The 24,098-nt window shown below is 45.0% G+C and overlaps 1 protein-coding gene across 1 annotated transcript in view; it reads left to right on the forward strand.

Annotated features, from left to right (window-relative positions):
• Positions 1-24,098, forward strand: part of SPATS1 (spermatogenesis associated serine rich 1) — a 144,051-nt gene that overhangs the window by 66,698 nt on the left and 53,255 nt on the right. Inside the window, exons 2-4 of the mRNA XM_073672962.1 lie at positions 854-989; positions 1,352-1,476; positions 20,287-20,451. Of these exons, the coding sequence (XP_073529063.1) occupies positions 854-989; positions 1,352-1,476; positions 20,287-20,451 (426 nt within the window). The remainder of the gene's footprint in view (positions 1-853; positions 990-1,351; positions 1,477-20,286; positions 20,452-24,098) is intronic.

Consider the following 24,098-nt stretch of genomic DNA (forward strand, 5'->3'; position numbering starts at 1 on the left):
TATTGTTGCTGCTGCTACTACCATGGCTACTACTGTTGCTACTGAAACCACTATAACAACTACCTCAACCACAACTAGCGCTACTATAACAATTGCTACTTTTATTTCTAGTGCTGCTGTTAGTACTACCTATAGCACTTATACTACCACTATTAATGTGACTACCAGTGATGAGTGAGCATTTATTGTTAACCCTTTTGGTGAGTATTCGCGGCGTGCTTGACATCTATGTTAGCGTCGCTGCAGCTGCATGTGTCACGGCTGTTAGACAGCTGTGACACATGCAAGGATTGCCTAACAAACAGGCAATCCTTGCATGTGTCACAGCTGTGTAACATCTGTGACACATGCAGCTGCGACGGCACTAACATAGATGCAAAGCACGTCGCAATTACTTGGTGAGCACCCGATCATGCTCGCTGAAAGGGTTAACGATAACTGCTCGCTCCTCACTAGTGACTATTATTACATCTACCACTACTACATCTTTCACTACTATCAGTACCTTTACTACCTCTAGCATGACTACTAGCTCTACTATTACTACCAATACTACTACTACCTCTACTACTACTATCACAACCGCTACTAGTACTTTTATCACTAATACTATCAACACCAGATCAAGTACTACCACTACTACCTCTACCAGTGCCACTGCCACCTCTATTATGCTGTTATCACTACTACTACTTATACAACAACCTCTTATTTCGTACTACTTGTACCCCATTACTACTGCTTTTACTACTACTATTAACACCACTACTACTATCACCTTACTACCACCACTATTGGAAATATACCTCTACCTACTAGTACTGCTTCTACCACGAATTTCTTATGTTTCCAGATGTTTTAGAAAGCTGTAATAATTTACTGCATCACGGCTGCTATAACAACCATGACGAATCGCCTTCAAATCCTGAAGAACAGGATAAAAGAAGTTTTCTTCCAAATATTCACTATAAATTGCCAACCTATCCTAAGTAAGTTCTGATTTTCTGATACCTTTTTTTGTTTTCATTTTAAACTTTTTGAATGGTGAAAAACTGCCAAAGCTTTTAATCATTTCTCTTTTTGCCTTAAATTGGACCAAATCAATTCCCCTAATTTTTTGCTCACCTATTTTCGGTAGGTTACCAAAAAATAGGGGTCTGATGGAAGGGAGTATTACTGCAGGATCAGACTACACATTTTGTGAAGTCTGTTCATATGGAGGCATATAATTTTCCATAAATATTGAATACACAAAATAGTATGTTTTTCATATAGTTTAATATAATATTTTCGTGTTTATGAAGCTTATAGAGAATGTTGAAACATCGTATTTTCCTGTCGTCCTACACAGCTGTGATCTAGATTGGAAACCTTGTATAAGATGGCTGCCTTCACCTCGATATTCGGAAGCTCCACTGCCTCATATAAAGGATGCAAAATTCCCAGAGAGAATAAGACTTCAGAGATCATACCCAAGTGAGCACAACATGAGAGGTTTTATCAAGGAACTTCATCATTTCTCATGTCCTCTGTATCTGACCACTGCAGGTGACAGTAAAAAGACCTACAGCTTTATTGAGTACTAGATGGAGGCCCGATGCTATCGCATCGGGAGGGCGGTAGTGTCACGATGGGGGCAGGCTTTGCAGCGCTGAGAATCTCTCCCCCCCATGTGCTCACCCACCTATCCACTCTCTCTTTCCCCCCCGTACTGACTTATCCCGTCTGCTCTCTTCTTTGACCTGTCTACCCCATGTGCTCTCCCCCTTGCCTTCGCTCTCTCTCTCCTTCCTGTGCTGTGTTCTCCCCTCATGTGCTGTCCCGTTTGAGCTGTCTCCCCCCTTTGCTCTGTCTCTCTCCCCCCTGTGCACGTTCTCTCTCCCCATCTGCTGTCTTCTCCTCTCATGTGATCTCTTCTTTGACCTGTGTACCCCATGTGCTCTCCCCCTTATCTGCGCTCTCTCTCCACCCATGTGCTGTCTTCTTCCCTCATGTGCTCTCTCGTTTGAGCTGTCTCCCCCCTGTGTGTCCTCTTTCCTATGTGCACTCACCCCTCCCCCTGTGTTAAAATGAAAGCAAAGTAGGTAAAGGTAACATTTTATTAACATGTAAAAATGTATAACAAAGGTGCTTTAATTTACATTGTATCCACATAAGGACAAAAAAACACATTTTCTTCTATAATCTATGTCTTTTTAGGTCCGTGACACGCTGTAACGTGTTTTTTTATTCGGTCCGTGACATGTGGTAATGTGTTTTTTTATTCGGTCTGTGACATGCTGTAAAGTGTTTTTGTTTTAAAATCCTTGACACGCTGTAACGTGTTTTTTTTTGGTCCGTGACACGCTGTAACATTTTTTTTTGGTCTGTGAAATGCTGTAACGTGTTTTTTTTAAAATCCTTGACACGCTTTAACATGTTGTTTTTTTAAGTCCTTGACAAGATGTAACTTGTTTTTTTTTTAGGTCCATGACACGCGATTAGAGATGAGCGTTGTTCTACTCGAACTGTTCGCCAATCTCAAATTCGAGCTGTTTTGGGCGGTGTTCGAGCCGTTCGGCGAACACGAACAATTTGAGAAAAATTCGGCTGTTCGAGGTTATGTTCGATAACTGTTCGTGCACCAAAATCATAACTGGATTTTTTCTCAGTAATGATGAAAATTAATGTTAATACGCAGTTTGAGTGTACAGCGGGGTGGGGGGAGGGGCAGGGGATGGATCTCTGCAGGAATAATGAAGATCTCCATTTTTTTTTCTCTTTCCCGCATTTGCAGTGGGGAGGTGCAGTCTGTCAGCCTATCAGCAGCGCACACACGGAGCGAACTGCTGTTTTTCACACAAGCAAGGGCATGTGTCATTGGCAGTGTATGTCACATGTCCTTGCCCTATAAGACCAAGCCATTTTCCCCGTCGCCACCATTTTCTCACTGCTGCAGCTGCGTGTTAGACGGCACCGCTGTTGCTGTGTGCACTATACCTTGTTAATTTCAAGCCAATTTTCGCACAAATCTACAGATAGCCTGGGAGTATGGAATAGTTGTGATTGCAGTCCTTTTAAGGACTAGGTTACAGCATTTCCTACGACTTTTATCAGGCAGGTCTGTGCTCTTAAATAGATAGATTGTGGGAGTAAAGACTAATTGTAATTGCAGTCCTTTTCAGGACTAGGTTATATCAGTTCCTATCACTTTTTGCCAGGCAGGTCTGTGCCAGTGCTGTGCAAGTTTTTTTCACAGCATTTGGCTGAATCTAGCAAAGCTAATCCTTTTTGGCCTATTGCAAAGTGTGTTAGTCAGTGGAGTAGCCTATCTGTGTTGCAAGATATACCACCTGTGTATAGAATACCAATTTTTTTACTGCACCTAGTGAAGTAAATCTTTTGGGCATAGCATCATTCTATTAGTCCATCTATACTGACCTCCATCAGGTTGCAAATTGAATATAATTTTTTTCTGCATTTAGCTCTGAAAAAATATTTGGGCTTCTACCAGTGTGTGTGACTTGTTCTATTAGTCCATCTATACTGACCTCCATCAGGTTGCAAACTGAATATAATTTTTTTCTGCATCTAGCTCTGAAAAAATATTTGGCCTTCTAGCAGTGTGTGGGACTTTCTCTATTAGTCCATCTATACTGACCTCCATCAGGATGCAAATTAAAAATAATTTTTATCTGCATCTAGCTCTGAAAAAATATTTGGCCTTCTAGCAGTGTGTGGGACTTTCTCTATTAGTCCATCTATACTGACCTCCATCAGGTTGCAAATTGAAAATAATTTTTATCTGCATCTACCTCTGAAAAAATATTTGGGCTTCTAGCTGTGTGTGGGACTTGTTCCATTAGTCCATCTATACTGACCTCCATCAGGTTGCAAACTGAATATAATTTTTTTCTGCATCTAGCTCTGAAAAAATATTTGGTCTTCTAGTAGTGTGTGGGACTTTCTCGATTAGTCCATCTATACTGACCTCCATCAGGTTGCAAATTAAAAATAATTTTTATCTGCATCTAGCTCTGAAAAAATATTTGGCCTTCTAACAGTGTGTGGGACTTTCTCTATTAGTCCATCTATACTGACCTCCATCAGGTTGCAAATTAAAAATAATTTTTATCTGCATCTACCTCTGAAAAAATATTTGGGCTTCTAGCTGTGTGTGGGACTTTTTCTATTAGTCCATCAATACTGACCTCCATCAGGTTGCAAACTGAATATAATTTTTTTCTGCATCTAGCTCTGAAAAAATATTTGGCCTTCTAGCAGTGTGTGGGACTTTCTCTATTAGTCCATCTATACTGACCTCCATCAGGTTGCAAATTAAAAATTTTTTTTTTTCTGCATCTACCTCTGAAAAAATATTGGGCTTCTAGCTGTGTGTGGGACTTGTTCTATTAATCCATCTATACAGACCTCCATCAGGTTGCAAACTGAATATAATGTTTTTCTGCATCTACCTCTGAAAAAATATTTGGGCTTCTAGCTGTGTGTGGGACTTGTTCTATTAGTCCATCTATACTGACCTCCATCAGGTTGCAAATTGAAAATAATTTTTATCTGCATCTACCTCTGAAAAAATATTTGGGATTCTAGCTGTGTGTGGGACTTGTTCTATTAGTCCATCTATACTGACCTCCATCAGGTTGCAAACTGAATATAATTTTTTTCTGCATCTAGCTCTGAAAAAATATTTGGCCTTCTAGTAGTGTGTGGGACTTTCTCTATTAGTCCATCTATACTGACCTCCATCAGGTTGCAAATTAAAAATAATTTTTATCTGCATCTAGCTCTGAAAAAATATTTGGCCTTCTAGCAGTGTGTGGGACTTTCTCTATTAGTCCATCTATACTGACCTCCATCAGGTTGCAAATTAAAAATAATTTTTATCTGCATCTACCTCTGAAAAAATATTTGGGCTTCTAGCTGTGTGTGGGACTTGTTCTATTAGTCCATCTATACTGACCTCCATCAGGTTGCAAACTGAATATAATTTTTTTCTGCATCTAGCTCTGAAAAAATATTTGGCCTTCTAGTAGTGTGTGGGACTTTCTCTATTAGTCCATCTATACTGACCTCCATCAGGTTGCAAATTAAAAATAATTTTTATCTGCATCTACCTCTGAAAAAATATTTGGACTTCTAGCTGTGTGTGGGACTTTTTCTATTAGTCCATCTATACTGACCTCCATCAGGTTGCAAACTGAATATAATTTTTTTCTGCATCTATCTCCGAAAAAATATTTGGCCTTCTAGCAGTGTGTGGGACTTTCTCTATTAGTCCATCTATACTGACCTCCATCAGGTTTCAAATTAAAAATAATTTTTTTTCTGCATCTACCTCTGAAAAAATATTGGGCTTCTAGCTGTGTGTGGGACTTGTTCTATTAATCCATCTATACAGACCTCCATCACGTTGCAAACTGAATATAATTTTTTTCTGCATCTAGCTCTGAAAAAATATTTGGCCTTCTAGCAGTGTGTGGGACTTTCTCTATTAGTCCATCTATACTGACCTCCATCAGGTTGCAAACTGAATATATTTTTTTTCTGCATCTACCTCTGAAAAAATATTTGGGCTTCTAGCTGTGTGTGGGACTTGTTCTATTAGTCCATCTATACTGACCTCCATCAGGTTGCAAATCGAATATAATTTTTTTCTCCATCTAAACCAGCCAATAGTTTTGGCCTAATACCACAGTTTGGCCACTCAGCTCTGCTCGGTTCCCATCCATTGTTTTTTTGTGCAAACAACTCCAGAGTTGTGAATTAGTTAACCACCAAAATGAGTGGAAAAAGGCCTGCTGCTGGTGGAAAGGGGAATAGGCGTGTTGGGAAGGGGAAAAAAGGTTGTGTCCGTGGGGTAGGTGTTAAAGCAACAGTAACATCTGCAGAAGAAAGACCATCTTCCAGCCAAACTAAAATGTCTACTTCTTTTAGCGGACAATGTGATAAGATCCCTTTCTTACGGCCACGCCAATCGCTACAAATTCCAGATGAGGCACAAAAACAGCAGGTGCTTCAACGGATATCAAGTGCTCCTTTAAGTGGGCTCTCCTCCACATCAACTTCAACATCACAAATACTCCAGTCCTCAAAGGTGTCACCCCAATCGCACTTGCTTCCTCACAGCTCCCAAATCTCCAGCTGCCCGTCTGAGTATGAGGTAGAACAGATGGTTGAGTCTGCAGAGCTGTTTACTCATACTATAGCCTGGGAATCAGAGGTCGACTCCAGCGCTTCTGTGAATCCAGACGAGGAAATGATCTGCACTGATGCCCAGAATCTTTATGAGTCGGATCCAGGACCAGACGCAGAAGGTTCTGACCATAATGTAGACGCTCATTCCCAAACTGTAACTCCTGTTGGTGGAGACAATGAGGAAGACGATGATGAGACTCAAATACCTGATTGGAGCGACAACTTTAGTTTTTTGTCAGGGCAGGAACAGGTTGGCTCTGAGGACGACGGGTGTGATAACGCACAGGGTGATGATGATGAGGTTGGAGATCCCACTTACTGTCAACCCACAGTCAGCCAAGAGATGAGGTCAGCAGAGGAGGTGGAGGAAGATGCTAGTGACGACGAGGTCAGGTTGCGCCTTCCTGGACAGAGACGTAGTACTGGAAGCACGTCAACAACTGCATCCTCAAACACAACTCTGCCTCTCACCACAAGTCGTGGTGGCTCTTCAGGTCGCATGGGTGCTAAGCCTTGCATAGCCTGGGCATTTTTTCAGATCGATAAAGATGACCCAACTCGTGTTATCTGTAACATTTGTCAGCAAAAGCTAAGTAGAGGCCAAAAAATACATAGTTTGAGTACTTCATGCATGAACCGGCACATGGACATGAAGCATAAGTTGCAGTGGGAAGCTCAGTGTGCTACAATGCGGCCTAGCCGGCCGGGCCAACCACTGTCTGCCATATCTTGTGCATCCGCGGCCTCTTCATCCTCTGTGACTGGGGGGACAGCAGTCACACCTGTTTTGGGGCGCAGACCTGCCACCTCTTTACCCGCAACAGCCAGCATGATTGGATGGTCATCATTTTCTTTGGAGGTGGTAACACCAGCTGGTGTTGAGCGCTGTCCGACATCGATAGCACCACCTTTGGATCAAGGCAACCTAACATGTCCGCCTGCATCTTCCTCACAGACCGGCAGTTTGCCGGGGACACCCTTATCAACCCCGTCTAAGCACAATAGCCAGCCCTCGGTCCCTCAGATGTGGACAAGTAAAAGACCATTTCCTCCTAGCCATGAGAAAGCTAAGAGGTTGAATTTCACCATCTGCAAGCTCTTGGCTACAGAAATGCTGCCTTTCCGCCTGGTGGACACAGAGGATTTTCGAGACCTTATGTCCGTCGCAGTGCCCCAGTACCAGATGCCCAGTCGGCCCTACTTCTCAAAGAAAGGTGTGCCTGCGCTCCACCAGCATGTCGCACACAACATCACCGCTTCTTTGAGAAACTCTGTGTGTGACAGGGTGCATTTCACCACAGACACTTGGACGAGTAGGCATGGACAGGGGCGTTACATGTCGCTGACTGGGCACTGGGTAACTATGGTGACAGCAGGACAAGGGGCTGCTGTCCAAGTCTTGCCATCCCCACGAGTTGTGCGTCAATCCTCTTTATGTCAAAGTTCCTCCACTGCTTCTGCCTCCTCAACCTCCTCTCGGTCTTCCACCTGCACCCAAAGCCTGTCTGGTCATGCCACAAGCTTTCTAACTGCGCAGAAGGGATCCTGCACACCTCCTTACTATGCTGGCAGTAGGGCTCAACGTCATCAGGCGGTTTTTACTTTGAAATGTCTGGGAAATGTGAGTCACACAGCTGAGGAGTTGTGGTCAGCTCTGGAGAACCAATTTCATGAATGGTTGTCTCTACTGGACCTGAAACCAGGGAAGGCCGTGTGCGACAATGCTGCAAACCTGGGTGCGGCCCTTCGCCGGGGCAATGTCACACACGTGCCTTGTATGGCTCACGTGTTGAACCTGGTTGTCCAGCAATTTTTAGCCCACTATCCCAGACTAGATGGCCTTCTGCAGAGGGCACGGTCGCTGTGTGCTCACTTCCGCCGTTCGCATCCCGCAGCTCAGCGACTTACATCTCTACAGAAGTCGTTGGGCCTGCCACTTCACCGGCTAAAATGAGATGTGCCTACCCGGTGGAATTCAACTCTGCACATGTTGCAGCGACTGTGGCAGCACCGACAAGCCCTGGTGCAATACGTTCTGACGTATAGCCTGGGCCAACGAGATCCAGAGGTGGGGCAAATCACGCTGGAGGAGTGGTCTCAGATCAGGGACCTATGCACCTTTCTGCACAGTTTTGAAATGGCGACGAAGATGTTTAGTGCTGATGATGCCATTATCAGCATGACTATTCCGGTGATTTACATGCTGGAGCACATGTTAAACAGAATTCGGAGTCAGGTGGTGGCACAAGAGGAGGTGGAGGAAGTAGAGGAGGAGGAGTTGTATGCGGAAGGGCTAACATCTGCAAGGTCCAGACGGTCGGCAGCACCAAGGCGGCAGGCATGTGAGGGTGGGGGAGATGGTTTTACCAGGGCGCATGGTAGCAGCCAAACTAGTGAGGAAGGTGCAGGAGCCCAGGAAGAAGTGGAGGACGAACTGATGGAAGACTCATCAGATGAGGGAGACCTTGATCACATTTCTGTTGTGCGAGGTTGGGGGGAGAGGACAGAGGAAGGAAGCATGATTGTTACCTCGCCACCAACACAACAGGGACTTGGTGCTCCTGGATGCGCAACACACATGAGTGCCTTCTTGCTGCACTACCTGCAACATGACCCTCGAATTGTGAGAATTAGAAATAATCCTGACTACTGGGTTGCCACACTGTTAGATCCCCGGTACAAAAGTAAATTTGCCGAAATTATTCCTGCCATAGAAAGGGATGCACGCATGCAGGAGTATCAGCAGAGACTGTTGCAGAATCTTACATGTGCTTTTCCACAAAACACCAGTGGTGCACGTAGTGAATCTCACAGTTCCAACTTGCAAACCGTGGAACCGTCAAGTGTTCAGCACTCAAACCGTAACAGAACCACAGTATCTGCTGGTAACATCAATTTTGCGGAATCATTTCACCACTTTTTTAGCCCATCCTTTGCAAGGCCACAGGAGACAAGAAGTCTGACACATAGTCAACGCCTAGAGACGATGGTACAGGAGTATCTCCAAGTAAACATTGAAGCCACGACTGTCAATGGACCCTTGCTCTTTTTGGGCTTCCAATCTGGATAAATGGCCGGAGCTAGCCACTTACGCCTTGGAGATCTTGTCATGCCCCGCAGCCAGCGTTCTGTCTGAACGTGTGTTCAGCGCTGCTGGTGGTGTGCTGACAGATAAGCGCACGCGGCTCTCCACTGATAATGTAGACAGACTCACGTTCATAAAGATGAACAAATCATGGATCCGAAACGACTTTTCTACCCCTGTGTCATCCTGGGGAGAGTAAAAGCTTGATGATTGGTTAAAATCACCCTACCAACCGTTTTAAGCTTTCAAATTACTAATCATGTTTATCTGTATCTTGGCTGGAAAATAATTTGGGCTTTGTAGCAGTGTGCAGCACTGATTCTATTAGGCCATCTATAATAAGCTCCACCAGATTTAAAATTACTAATCATGTTTATCTGTATCTTGGCTGGAAAATAATTTGGGCTTTGTAGCAGTGTGCAGCACTGATCCTATTAGGCCATCTATACTAAGCTCCACCAGATTTAAAATTAATGTTAATTTTTAGCTGCATCTAGCCCGGAAAATAATTTTGGGGCTCCGAGATGCGCAAGACACATAAGTGCCTTCTTGCTGCACTACCTGCAACATGACCCTCATATTGTCAGAATTCGAAGTAATCGTGACTACTGGGTTGCACACTCTTAGCTCCCCCAAACTTTTCAATCAACCTTTTCATTTTAATAAAGACCAAAACAATGGTCATTTTTGAAATTATAAGCATTAGCAGGTTATTAGAAACTGAAATCAAACAGTTTTCAACTCAAAACTTTATTCTAGGTGATGTTACATTTTCACATAGGACCCCTTGTTCGAAAGGAGCTTCTGAACTCTCTCGTCCATTGAATTTGTCAGGTTTTGGATGGTTTCTGCTTCAATTGTTTTGCATGAGGACAGAATACCCTCCCAGAGGTGTTGCTTAGATGTGAACTGCCTCCCACCATCATAGACACTCCTTTTGATGATGCTCCAGAGGTTCTGAATGGGGTAGAGGTCAGGGGAGCATGGGGGTCACACCATAAGTTTGTCCCCCTTTATGCCCATATCAGCCAGAGATGCAGATGTTTTATGTGCAGCATGAGATGGTGCATTATCATGCAAAAAAATGATCTTGCTGTGAAATACACGGTTCTTCTTCTTGAACCATGGCAGGAAGTGCTGTTTGAGAAAATCCACATACATTATGGAGTTCATCTTTAGCGCCTTCAGGGATCCTAAAGGGGCCGACAATCTCTCTCCCAATGATTCCAGCCCAAAACAATGCTCCACCTCCTCCTTGTTGGCGCTGTAGCCGTGTTTGCGTGGGGTGTCCATCAACCAGCCATCCTCCACTCCATCCATCTGGACCATCGAGCGCTGCACGGCACTCATCCGTGAACAAAACAGTTTTGAAATCAGTCTTCATGTAATGTTTAGCCCACTGGAGCCGTTTCTGCTTGTGTGAAGTGGATAGAGGAGGTCGACAGGATGGCGTATGCACAGCTGCAAACCTCTGAAGGACCCTGCATCTTGTTGTTCGGGGGACGTTGGAGGCACCAGCAGCTTCAAAAACTTGTCTGCTGCTATGACAAGGCTTTTTTGCCGCTGCTCTTTTAACCTGACGTAATTGCCTGTAGGAAAGAGTCCTCAATTTGCCCTTATCAGCACGCACACGTGTGTACTGTGAATCAGCTACATACTTCTTGATTGCCAAGACACTTCATCCTGATCATCGCACAATGTTGATTGTAGTCATGCCTTGACCTAAACACTCCACAATTTGTTGCTTCTCAGCAGCCGACACATCCTTTTTCTTTCCCATTTTGGCAGAAAATGTAGGCTGCTTAATAATGTGAGACAGCCTTCTTAAGTAGTCTTGCCTTTCATTGGACACACCTGCCAAACTAATTAGCACAGGTGTCTGCAATTGCTTACAGTGATATAAAGAGCCCTGACACACATCACCATCAATGAGTTTAACTGACAAACAAACAAATTCTTCCCTTATCACTCCTAAACACTTTTTGCATAATAATTTGGAACACAGTGTACATGTGCTTTTCCACAAAACACCAGTGGTTCACGTAGTGAATCTTACAGTTCAAACTTGCCAACCGTGGTCTGTATGGAGTTGTTCAATAAAGGGCCCAAAATTAAGATAACATAGATGGGAGAGGTCTCTATGAATAGGAATTCCTAAGTATTTGATACCCTGTGAGGGCCAGGCAAAGGGAAAGTTGAACTGGATGGAATCCTATATGGATTTGGGGAGGGAGACATCGAGGGCCTCAGACTTCGCTGCATTGATTTTAAAATTTGACCATGTAACAAAGTGATCTATTTCAGCCATAACAGCATGGATGGATATATGTGATTGAGTGATATATACTAGGACATCATCAGCAAATAGAGAGCACTTGTACTCGGTGCCTCCCACCTCAATCCACCTAATATTGGGGTTATGGCGAATTGATGAGAGCAGGTGCTCCGTCACTAGGATGTATAAGAGAGGGGACAGAGGACATCCCTGCCTTGTCCCATTGGTGATTGTGAAAGGTGATGAAAATTTTCTGATGCACCCCCTGGGCCTTGGGACACCCAGAGCCAGACCCTTTTTGGTGGATGCTGGTGGTTGTAGTCTTCGTGGCGGCGACCCTGTTCCGTGGCTCAGGGTGGTCAAACCAGTGGCGGAACTATTTATGTGGTTTTGATGTTTAAATGTCCGACTACGCCACCCGTGGATTGCGGTCAGAGTGAACCGCCGCTGCAGGGTAGACCGCTGAGGCTGGTGTTGTGGGTGCAGCAGAGCGTAGCATAACTTCCCACGGGAGGAGTATAGCCTCAGGGCAGTGTATGAGGAGGATGGGGGTGATGGTGCAATGCAGCAGCAGTAACCACACGGAGTCAGTGATGCAGTCCAGGGCCTTTACTCACAGTTCTTATTATCCAGACCACGTCTGCAGGTAACAGTTGCCCACGTCGTACTGTGCTCACCAGGTGAGGGGCTCAGACAACTCCCAGATAACTTTGGAGCGCTTCACAGGACCCCCTTTGTGTGTCCTTTGTCTGGCCTTTCTTACCAACCCTTCTGTCCGGCTGCCTCGGGCCTCCTCTTGGTAAACTTGGCGCCAGTTTCCCTGACCCTATGTGGTGCCTTCCTAGCGGGTGTAGCGAGGGGCTGCACCACATAAAATGTCAGAGCCTCCGGTTTCTAGCTGAGGGTCGTTTCCTGCCTCCACTAGTTTCGGGGACCGGTCTCCCCCTTTGGCCTGACCCCTCCACGCAGGTGGATTCGGGCGTGCGGTGGCGACTCGCCCGTCCGCACCCCTGGGATCCCTTCATTCCTCGTTCCTGGAGCCTTCTCCGCTCCTCTTCCTTCCTTCTCCCTCTTCCAGGCCTTGGCCTCTGTTACTAGGCCCGCCTCCGGAGCAGAGCTCTTGCAGATCCCCTGGTCCCTGCCACTTCTGCTCAGACTTCTCTGCACTGAGTTAAGATGGTGCCCACCTTTTATACTCCCTTCTCAATGCACTCAGGAACTGCTTCCTCCCTGCTCCTGCACTACAGGGTTCCCCTTCCTCAGTGTTCCCTCCCCCCAGTCCAGCCAGGGACAGGGACTGTCGTGCCCATCTCAGAGGCATATTGGTCGCCCTGACCCACGGCAATGTGGTGTAATGCATGCAGGTGTCGGGTCCTGATCCACACTCCATCCTTACCTGAGAGTGAGATATCACACCTCTGGGTGAGGTGCAATACCTCTGTAGCAACCGAGCCCTCAGGGTGCTACAGTTCCATTTATCTTCAGCCTAGGTGACGTATTGTGATACAGGGCCGTGATTTTGGCTATAAAAGGGTCCCCTAGACCCCTACCCCAAGCTTTTTAAGAGAATCATATATGGTGTGCCAGGAGACTCTATGGAATGCTTTCTCAGCATCCAACGAGAGTATCTAATTACAAATTTTTAACTGCATCTAGCCCAGGAAATACTTTGTGCCTAGTAGCAGTGTCTGCTAGTCAGCGGATTATCCCGGCTGTTAAGCAAGCTACACCACCTGAAGTTTGGACACTTAATTTTTTCAAAGGAAATGCTTCGGGACCACGGGATACTCAGTGAAGAGCATCAGGAGGCACCCCAAGGCATAGGGGCTGGGACTGGCAGTAGGATGCCTTGCGGTGGACAGCCGAGCTCGATCCTTATAAAAGCTTTTTAACTGCAGCAGCTTTAGTGGACGCTACTGGAGCTGGAATTACGCGGCTGCTGGCATGACACTTGCCCTCCAATAGATCCTTGTAAATGGATTTAAAGTGTATTCATTCAAATTAGAGAGACAATTTAAATTAAAAAGCTTAGAGCTGCCTCCACCACAGGGGGGCTCGCTCGACCCACCAGCGGACAGGCACCAGTATTGGGAGAGGGGGGCTGGCCGTCAGGGTTCACCGCGGCTCTGGCACAAACCCGGCGACACGGAGGTGGCACGGGCAGGAGCGGACTGAACGTGTCGGCTTCTCACTTTTTGGAATTTAGAAGGGCATGACATGCCTATATTTGTGTCTCCCCCTCCTTTTACTCCTCCACCTCTTTTCTTTTCGCATGACTATATGTACTTGTCACCTTTCCATGTGTTAGTTGTGTCTTCTGAGCAGTTTGTCAGCTTTTGGACACCTTTGAAGGTGTTTTCTATGTGTTTCTATGTGTTTTTGTTTGCCTGCCATTGGTTTTAAAGGTGTTCGACGAACAGTTCGACGAACACACGGGTGTTCGACGAACCGAACCGAACTCGAACACTACGGGGGTGGCTCAACACTACACGCGATAACGTGTTTTTTTTTTTAAGTCCTTGACACAATGTAACGTGTTCTTTTAGGTCCGTGACACGCGATAACGTGTTTTTTTTTAGATCCGTGACACGCTGTAACGTGTTTTTTTTTAAGTCCTTGACACAATGTAACGTGCTTTTTTAGGTTCGTGACACGCGATAACGTGGTTTTTAGGTCCGTGACACGATGTAACGTGTTTTTTTTAGGTCCGTGACACGCTGTAACATGTTTTTCTTTAAGTCCGTGACACGCTGTTTTTATTTGTTTTGTTTTTTTTATAATATTCACCTATTCATTTCATTCTAATTTTTACTGATGTAGTTGATTCTTATGTTCACCAACTGAGGCTGCTGGCAGGCTGCCGGCGCGTCACTGCATCTGTCAAACACTGATGTTGCTGTGACGCATTTCAAAAATTAACAAATTAACTGTGCATGCTCTCCTCATTTTCGCGTATGCGCAGTTAATGTGACCGGCTTCCTCTGCCTGTAGACACGTCGTGCATCTGCCGCCGGAGCAGCTGAATGATTCACTGCGCCTGCGCTGAATTCGCACAGGCGCAGTAAATCAGACCGCCGCCATCTTTGTGCAGGCAGATAGCGGCGGTCACATTAAAGCTGCGCATGCGCTCCTCTTGTACAAAGATGGCGGCGGTCAGTGAATTATTCGGCTGATACCGGCGGCGGCGTGTGCAGTGTGTTCACCACGGTGTTCCGCTGGTGGTACCGCGCAAGAGGCTGGTATCACCAGCGGTTTCCATATTGAGACACCCATCACTTGGGTGTCCCAATATGGCGATCGACGAACTTCCGCAGCTTGGAATTCTGGGATCCAGACACATCTGGACGGAACTGGATGTGAAGACATTACAAGGTAAGTATATATTAAGATGTAAGGCAGGGTAATATACAATAGGAAAAGTAATTAAAAAGGTATTCCTGCTTTAGATTTATGATTTGCACATCATTTTCATGAACACTGCTTGCTGTCATTTAATAGGAACATTCATTGTTTACTCCAAGAAACAAAAAAAAAACTATTCTAGTCATGTAATGAACACACAGTTGGACGGCTCATAATTTCAGCATGGCTCATGAATGTGGCTGTAAAAGAGTTGAAAATGGATTTTGGCAGAATGGTGGCTCAGTGGTTTGCACTGCAGACTTGCAGCACTGGGGTCCTGGGTTCAAATCCCACCAACAACATCACCTGCAAGTTTTAATGTTCACTTTATGTTTGAGTGGGTTTCCTCCAGGTTCTCCAGTTTCCTCTCACTGCAAAGACCTACTGATAGGGTATCTAGACTGTGAACCTAAAGAATACATTGCCAAAATTACATGTAATGTGCTGTAGAATTAATGGCACTATATAATCAGATTGTTATGCACACGCCCGGACTGACTGGCGTGTGCGGGTGTTGTGGTTCCACTGGACCATGGACCGGAGAGTGCCTGGAGGGGCGTGACTAAGTATCTGGCCGATCCGACCAAGGTGGCACGACGGCATACGACGCCAGTGCACCAGGGAGAAACCGGGCAGAGGGACCAGGTGCTACTCCAGGTCAAACTCCGGACACGGGGGTTGACCCACACTGGGATTACTGGAACAGGCAGGTTAGGCTGGCACAGACTGGTGGATGTAAGCAAACACGGCAGGTATGCAGATGGGTGGATACAGGCGAGTATGCAGGCAGGGAGGTACTGGCCGAAAGGACGGGCTGGAGCACAGAGAGGTTAAGGCCCAGTACAGACTGGGTCACAGAACCGCAGATGCGGTAGACAACCACAGCAGAGAGGGAACGCCCGAAGCGGTGGGCAAGAACAGAGCAGGACGGGGCTGCAGGAGCAGCGAGCACAAGCAGGGCAGGACAGGACTGCCGGAGCAGCAGGCAGAAGCAGGGCAGGGCGGAAACCGCAGAAGCAGTAAGCAAGATAAGAGCAGAGTAGAAACCGCAGGAGCGGCAAGCAAGGCAAGAGCAGAGTGAAAACCGCAAGAGCGGCAAGCTAAGCAGGAGCAGAGCGGACACCGCAGAGCGGTAAACAAGGCAGGAGCAGAGCAGAAACCGCAAGAGCGGCAAGCTAAGCAGGAGCAGAGCGGACACCGCAGAGCGGTAAACAAGGCAGGAGCAGAGTAGAAACCGCAAGAGCGGCAAGCTAAGCAGGAGCAGAGCGGACACCACAGAGCGGTAAACAAGGCAGGAGCAGAGCAGAAACCGCAAGAGCGGCAAGCTAAGCAGGAGCAGAGCGGACACCGCAGAGCGGTAAACAAGGCAGGAGCAGAGCAGAAACCGCAAGAGCGGCAAGCTAAGCAGGAGCAGAGCAGACACCGCAGAGCGGTAAACAAGGCAGGAGCAGAGCAGAAACCGCAAGAGCGGCAAGCTAAGCAGGAGCAGAGCGGACACCGCAGGGCGGTAAACAAGGCAGGAGCAGAGCAGAAACCGCAAGAGCGGCAAGCTAAGCAGGAGCAGAGCAGACACCGCAAAGCGGTAAACAAGGCAGGAGCAGAGCAGAAACCGCAAGAGCGGCAAGCTAAGCAGGAGCAGAGCGGACACCGCAGAGCGGTAAACAAGGCAAGGGGATAGGACTCTGTTCACAAAGAACAGACGGAGAAGGAAAGGCAGAACCAGAAGCACGCACAGTACTTACATAGAAGTAGCGAGCGTACACTAAATTCACAACAGAGGTACAGAGACGACGAGAAGGAATTTAGGAGCGGGTTCAGACTCTGCAGAAAGACGCAGAAAACAGACATAGAGGGAAAAGGGAGACAAGGTTAAAGTAGAAACGAGGCACAGACAACAGGGAACAGAGACAGCAAGGCAGGAACACAAACAGGACTCTGTTCAGACGGGAACAGATACCGCAAGGCAGAGACACAAACAGGACTCTGTTCAGACGGGAACAGATACCGCAAGGCACAGACAGGTAGATCTAGGAATACGGCCCCTAGAAGGCGAAAGAACAGGCAAGAAGCGTGTTCACAAGAACAGACCACAGTTCAGACACAGAACTGGAAAACAGGCAGGAAAACAGGATAGGACCTGGCATGTCAGAGACAAAAAGCCAACTGACAAGAAACAATGCTCAGGCGCCATCTTGAGGAAGAAGGTGGTATAAATACCCAAAGATGGACAGCAATAGGCTGAAGGTGCAACAGGGGCGTGTACGCAGCAGGTACAAGAAACAGGAAGTTCAGCGGGTGTCGCCCTATGCAGCCAAAGTGGAGCATAGCAGAGCACAAGGAAAGAAGCCAGACCAGGAAGCTGGGCGGGAGATGAAGTTTGCGATCTTGCATGATGAGAGATGGAACACCATGCAAGAATGCCGCCAGGTATGCTACACAGATCTCATACTTTGCACTGACGAGGGGCAGAAACACTGTGTCTGCAAATTCCGTTTAAGTCTCCTCATACTGGCGTGCCAAACCTAGTATGCCACTCTCCACAAGGAGAAACCTTACCCTTTAGATCCCAGTCTTAGCCTCTCATCCAGCCAAATCAGATTTCATACTTTGCACTGACGAGGGGCAACACCCTGAAACACAGTGTATGCAAATTGAGATTCTGGTTTGGCTTTTATCCTACGTCATGTGAAAAGACTTGTTAAAGGGTCGATATTGACTTGTAGGATTGCTCCTTTCAATAGGTGGCACTAGACTTCAAGTCCTCTTCCTCTCTGAAGAGACAATTGGTGCTATATAAGTAAGTAAAATAAAAAAATCCACTCTTTTAAAAATATCACAGACTGTGGCTTTGCAAAGCACCATTGCTACCTGGTGAACTGTCCAAGACTGGAGCTAATGTCATGTTTTATTGTTAAATTCTGATGTTATATATGAAGAATTAGTAAGTGTTAGGCTATGTGCACACGATGCAGAAATGCTCAGGATTTTTTCCTGAGCGTTTCTGCATCTCCCTGGCAGAAAAAAACGCATGCGGATTGTACATGCGTTTTCCTGCCAGGGACATGCGGAAATGAAGCGGTCCCACTGACATTTCCGCATGCAGATTGACAAGCGCTTCCCAAGTGATTAGCATCACTTGGAAAGTGCTTGTGACAACTAGGTCACACTACATAAATCCATGCAAACAGCATGGATTTATATAGTGTGACCCGAGAGAGTGGTAAAAATAAAAAAATAAATGTATACTTACCCTCTGATGGCCCGCACTGTCCTGCTCACTCCGTTCTCCCTTGCCGGCAACAGTGAATTGAAAGACCTGCCGACGTCAGCGGCACGTGACCCGTCACATGACTCTGACGTCAGCGCAGGTCCTTCAACTCACTGCAAAGTGCCGGGAACCAAGCAGGAGCGGTGCGCGGGCCGACAGAAGGTAAGTATACATTTATTTTTTATTTTATTCTTGTTTTTACAGATTTTTTATGGTACCTGGGTGTGGAGGAGAGTCTCATCTTCTCCACACTCGGGTACCATCCGCACATTAGAACGCGCCAATAACGCAAGTATAAATGCAGTCTTGCGGTATTGGCGCGTTCTAATGCAAGTCAATGGCGGCGAAAACGCAGCGTTTCCGCAAAATTAATGGACATGCTGCGGATTTTGGAGCACAGCATAAACGCTGTGGAAAAATCCACAGCATGGGCACAGCACAAGCGGATTTCCATTGGGGAACATTGCTGCCTTTCTACCATGCGTTTTCAATGCGTTTCCGCGGCTGCAAAAACGCCGCGGAAACGCATTAAAAACGCATCGTGTGCACACAGCCTAAATCTAGCTTGGAAAGTGTTAGTCATTCTTTTCAATAGGTGTGGCACCTCTGGGAACTAGTTGGGCCAAAGAGGAGCATGTAAGAAGACCATCCTGCATTGAAATATATGTAGTTTGTCCCAGGAGGAAGAGATCAATCCTCTTCTGTAAGAGACTCACCATTACAGAAAGAGGAAAGGATATCCACCACAAAGGAGATCATAGAGGCTTATTAATGTGAGTTAAAAGCAGTGGCAGAACTAGAGTCTGATGGGCCCTGGTGCAAAATTTTAACCTGGGCCCCCATCTCCATTCTAGATCTTATAAAGACATGTGTGTTCACCCCCCATATAATGATGTCCCCTATACTGGTGCCTTCCTGTAATAATGTTCCCCATCCTTGGCCTCTTCCTGATATAATGTGCCATATCCTGGTATAATGTCCCTCATCCTGAGCCCTTTCCAGTAATAATGTTCCCCGTTCCATTCCAACAGATTAAAAAATAAATAAACGATTATTCTTACCTTCCTCCACTCCCATGACGCACGACGTCCTCTTCTATAGCCAGCACAGGAGGCGGCAGCTGACTTTGGCTTGCCCGTTCCGGTACATGATTTCACTGCCATGCACCGCCCATGATGGGCATGCTGACGTCAGCTCCCGGGCCTCTGCTTGGCCAGCTGCGTGTATTGCGGTGTAGAGAGTTGGTGAGCCTCTGCACCACAATACACCTCAGCTGAATGTGCATCCTTGAATGCACATCCAGCTGAATTATGCACTGATGTCAGTGAGCCTCCTCCCTCATGGGCCCGGTCACAATCGCACCCTACGAGACAGCGATCATTACTCCCCTAGTTAAATGTGTGACCACACTACAAGAGATGTTTTTTTTTCTACCCTGGGTTTTTTTTTCCCAAAATCAACTGTCATATGTGTGTACATAAGAAATTACATTACTTATGGCCATTATGTGACTTGTATCTTGCATTTTGGGCTCTAATTTTCAGTTCTCTTTGAGCTGGTGGGCAGAGACTCGCTGGTATTATGTCTCCCATACACAGCACACACAGACATGAGGGATCCCTTGCTTCTCTGTTTAGCACATGCCCAAAAGTAGCAGCAGTATGGAGGAAATTGTACCACAGTACTGAGCTGTACGGCTGTGAACTCAGTCTGGAATAAACTAAATCACAGACTAAACTCTTCATGATCCTGTCTTGTCTGCCTCTTCTTGTTTTCTCACTGTGCTCCTCTCTTCTCCTTCTTCACTCATCTCTATAGAGTAACAGACACCTCAGTGTGCTGGAAGTCGGTCTTGCTTTGATCATGATGGATTTGAACAGGTTTTTTTTTAGAGTGGATGAAGTGGCTCATAAGTGGAGAAAAAAGCAGAATAGATATATTAAAAAGTTTTTTATATTTGCTTTTACTATTGATTTGTGCTAGGTTTGTTGACACAATGACTATTTAAGCCTAGAACAAAACAAAATGCAATCTATGAAATGTCATTGACATTTGTTGCAGAAAGCTGCCTGGAAGGTGGAACTGAATGGAGTTTTTATCCAAACTTTGGATATCCCACTGCTTACCATGTTGGAAAGAGATGCATCATAGGTGGAGTTCACAAGAGCAGCCAGGTGGGCTCCAATGATCTCACACTACTAATGAGGACTGGAAGAAGAAAGAAAGGTTAGTTTTATTTATGTAAGGAACTTTAAGAGGGCCTTAGTGCTGAATAATGAGACAACCCCTATCCATGATTATTATGATTATTTATTTTAAATATTTTTTTTTATATTAAATGGTTATTTACATTTATTTTATATGATTACGATTATTTATTTTAAAATCTTTCTATCTTTCTATCTAGGTCAGAAAGTGATTATTTTGCTGTTTACTTCTTTACAAAATATTATTCCTTTACAATTTTAACTAAATGTGATTACTATTATTGCTTTCTGTTTGTTTTTTATTGCTTTCTCCAAATGTCCATTTTTAAAGTAATTTCCCAGAACCATATTTACTAGAGGAGAAGTAGTTCCATTAATCATCCAAAAGAGGGAGCCTGTGCTTAAGAGTTTGTAAATTATGGCCATACTTTTAAGAGGCTATTTCACACAGTAAAAAAAAATCTGATAACCTTTCTTCAAGCCTCTGTGTGCTTTTCTTCCAGTAATGAATATTTCAGGCTTCTTTTTATAACTGAAAAATTGAATGAGCCAGCAAAAAAAAAGAGAGAGAAAAACAGCAACAGACAAATAAACACTTCAAACATAAAAATGTTGAAAAGAAGAGGATTACTCTACAGGAGAGAAGTGAACAAGTCAGCAAATTTAGTGATACATTATATGATACAATTATCTTAGGCTGAGCTTGTAGCTTCTGGGCCTCAATACAAAATTGTGTCCCCTCCTGTTAGGTACCATTTATATCACTTTGGCCTTATATTTCGCAGCAGGTCCTATCTTCTCCCCAAATGGCTGGACCTTCAGCCTTATGTAACACCAAGCAAGAGGGGCGTAACATAATGAGTGATGGCCAACATGTGGCTGAATGGGATTTTGGATGTCATAGAGGGGTATCCCTTACAGACTATGAGCCAGAACATGTCCTCTACCACACATGCACACCCCCCTTTCATCATTGTGTGTGGGATTGTCAGAGACAATGAATAGAGTGAGAGTACAGATGTGTGACCATAGATAGATTGACATTGAAACTCTAGAGCCTTAATCGGGGATCAATGGTTTTATCACAGAGATCAGCAATTTGCTTCTTATCTTGTGGATAGTCAATAAGCTGTTTTGTCAGGCTATTGATTTTAATAGTCAGCATGGGAAGCTAAATACATGGCCAGGTACAAATGATCACCAAATAATAAAAGGCTAATCATTCCCAAAAGTTCATTATTTTTCACAAAGAATAGTAAATAAAAACATTTTTACTATATAGACAAGCCAAACATAAAGTTTCTTTATTGTACTTTTGTAACTTTTTCATCTCTATCTGCCCCTGAATTCTTAGTATTATTATCTTCTAAAACTACATTTACCATTAGCACCCTACTTCTGCTCAGTGCTGCATACCCTTTCCCCTCTCCTCTTCTGTGTTCTCTGAACAAGGTAACTTAGAGTGATGGAGCTATCAAGCTAATATAAAAGTAGAATTCACCTTATGCTTCCACGCTCTTTCTACTCCTGTAGAGAACCCTTTCTGAACTAATCTGCTATCTACAATGGTATAGCTACCTGTGTGGTTTTACATTATTGTTAGCTGGTTTATAGCGTAGCTCAACTCTGTTGTACTTCTCCACAACAGAGCTTGTAATAACTAGGCTGGGCTACCTGAGCTGTGTTTGTTGCCTGCTGCTGAATGTTCGAAATCAATCACACTCAGATGAAGTAATATTTCAGATTAATGCTGGTTTATTAAACACAATAGTTCACCATAGTGCTGGATAAAGGGACAAAAAAGTGACAGGTATTGCTAGATGCTTTGACGTTTCGACCCGTCCTGGGTCTTTTTCAAAATGTTACTTTGTCCTTGACTATAGAGGAATAGGCGATGTGTGCTGCATGCACTCCAGCATTGGTGTACAGGAGAGCATGCAGCGATGTTCACTTATTCCACCACAGTCCAAGACACAGCGACATTTTGTAAAAGACCGGGGATGGGTTGAAGCATCAAAGCATCTAACACTACCTGTCACTTTTTTGTTCCTTTACCGAGCACTTTTGTGAACTATTGAGTTTTATAAACGAGCATTAATCCAAAATATTTCTTCGTGTGAGTGCAGTTAATTTCGAACAGTCTGCTACTTGGATCTCCCAGTTCAACCTGCACTCCTTCTTCAACACTGAGTGTGCATATTTAGTTGATGCCTGCTGCTGACAGATCAGTGATATGAAACAGAGAATGCTGCTCTGTAGCTGTATATGGCAGATGATTATCTTCCGCCATATGCATCAACAGAGAAGTATTTGTAGTTTAACAATACTAATCTTTTAGCAGCAGCTCAACTACTTTCAGCCTCTCTATGTACAGCAGCCCCATCCTGTAGTATATCACTCCTCTCCTTTATAGAAAGCCCCATCCTGCAGTATATAAATCCTCTCATCTATATAAAGCCCCAATCCGGCTGTATATCAAACATTTCAGACCACAGCCATGTCATGCAGTAAATCTCTCCTTTCAACCCATTTCATATATAGCCCCATCCTAAAGTGTATCTCTGATTTCAGCCCCCTATATACAGCCCCATCCTGCGGTATGTCCCTCATTTCAGCCTTCTATATACAGCCCTACTCTATTTGCAGTCTCACTTCCAGAAACAACCAAGAGGAAAGCTCTGCTGGAGGGGAGTGTAGAGTGCACTGCACATGATCGACCAGGTGGATCTACAAGATACTTCCAATGGCAACTGCAGGGTAAATAGAACCTGATTGGGCGTTGTTTGACGGGTCATATGTGCAAATTGGGACAGATTGAAACCTGAGTTATATTGGCACAAATTAAGAAATATATGTGTATATTATTTATAAGACCACATACATAAATACATTTCTGTCATCATTTATGCTCCTGTTGATGAACTTGACTAATAGGCTTGGCCACAAGGTGTCCAGTCTGAGCTGTATCTAATTTTGAGAAACTTGGCAGAGCTGACCTGGACTGGCTTAAAAATGACAATAGTTGCAAAAAGTTTTGTACAACTGCAGAAAATTACCTAAAACTGCTGGATGAATTGTAGCCATTGTCTTTAAACTTAAGATAACATGCAACATGAACATTGCAGATTTTTGGTGCAGAACTTCACATAAAAAATCTGCAATAAAGTACAGTTTAGTGGAAGCAAATAAAATGTAAAATAAAAAAATTCTCACACTGTAGAAAATTTGTATAAGTTAATTTAAAACCTGAAATCACACAATGTAGCTTTCACTGGAGCTAAGGCTAGCTCCAGGAGTTGGCGGGGCCTGGATTTTTTTTCTACTCTTGCCTTTTGAGAGTCATAACCTTTATTTTTTGGTACATAGAGTTCAATGAGGTCTTATTTTTTTGCAGAATGAGCTGCAATTTTATTAGTGGGGCGGCACGGTGGCGCAGTGGTTAGCACTGCAGCCTTGCAGCCCTTGGGTCCTGGGTTCAAATCCCACCAAGGACAACATCTGCAAGGAGTTTGTATGTTCTCCCCGTGTTTGTTTCTCACCCCAGGGGGATATATGGGGGGATAACTCAGTACCCGGGCCTTTACCTCCTTGGGATGTCACGGCGATCGGCTCCCGGGCCTGTCCTCTGGGTCACTCTTTAAAAGGGGGTTTTAGTGTTTTTGTTAA

This window comes from Phyllobates terribilis, unplaced genomic scaffold, assembly GCF_046119375.1.
Source record: "Phyllobates terribilis strain yellow unplaced genomic scaffold, ASM4611937v1 Scaffold_3__8_contigs__length_932513732, whole genome shotgun sequence".
NCBI classification, from domain to species: domain Eukaryota; kingdom Metazoa; phylum Chordata; class Amphibia; order Anura; family Dendrobatidae; genus Phyllobates; species Phyllobates terribilis.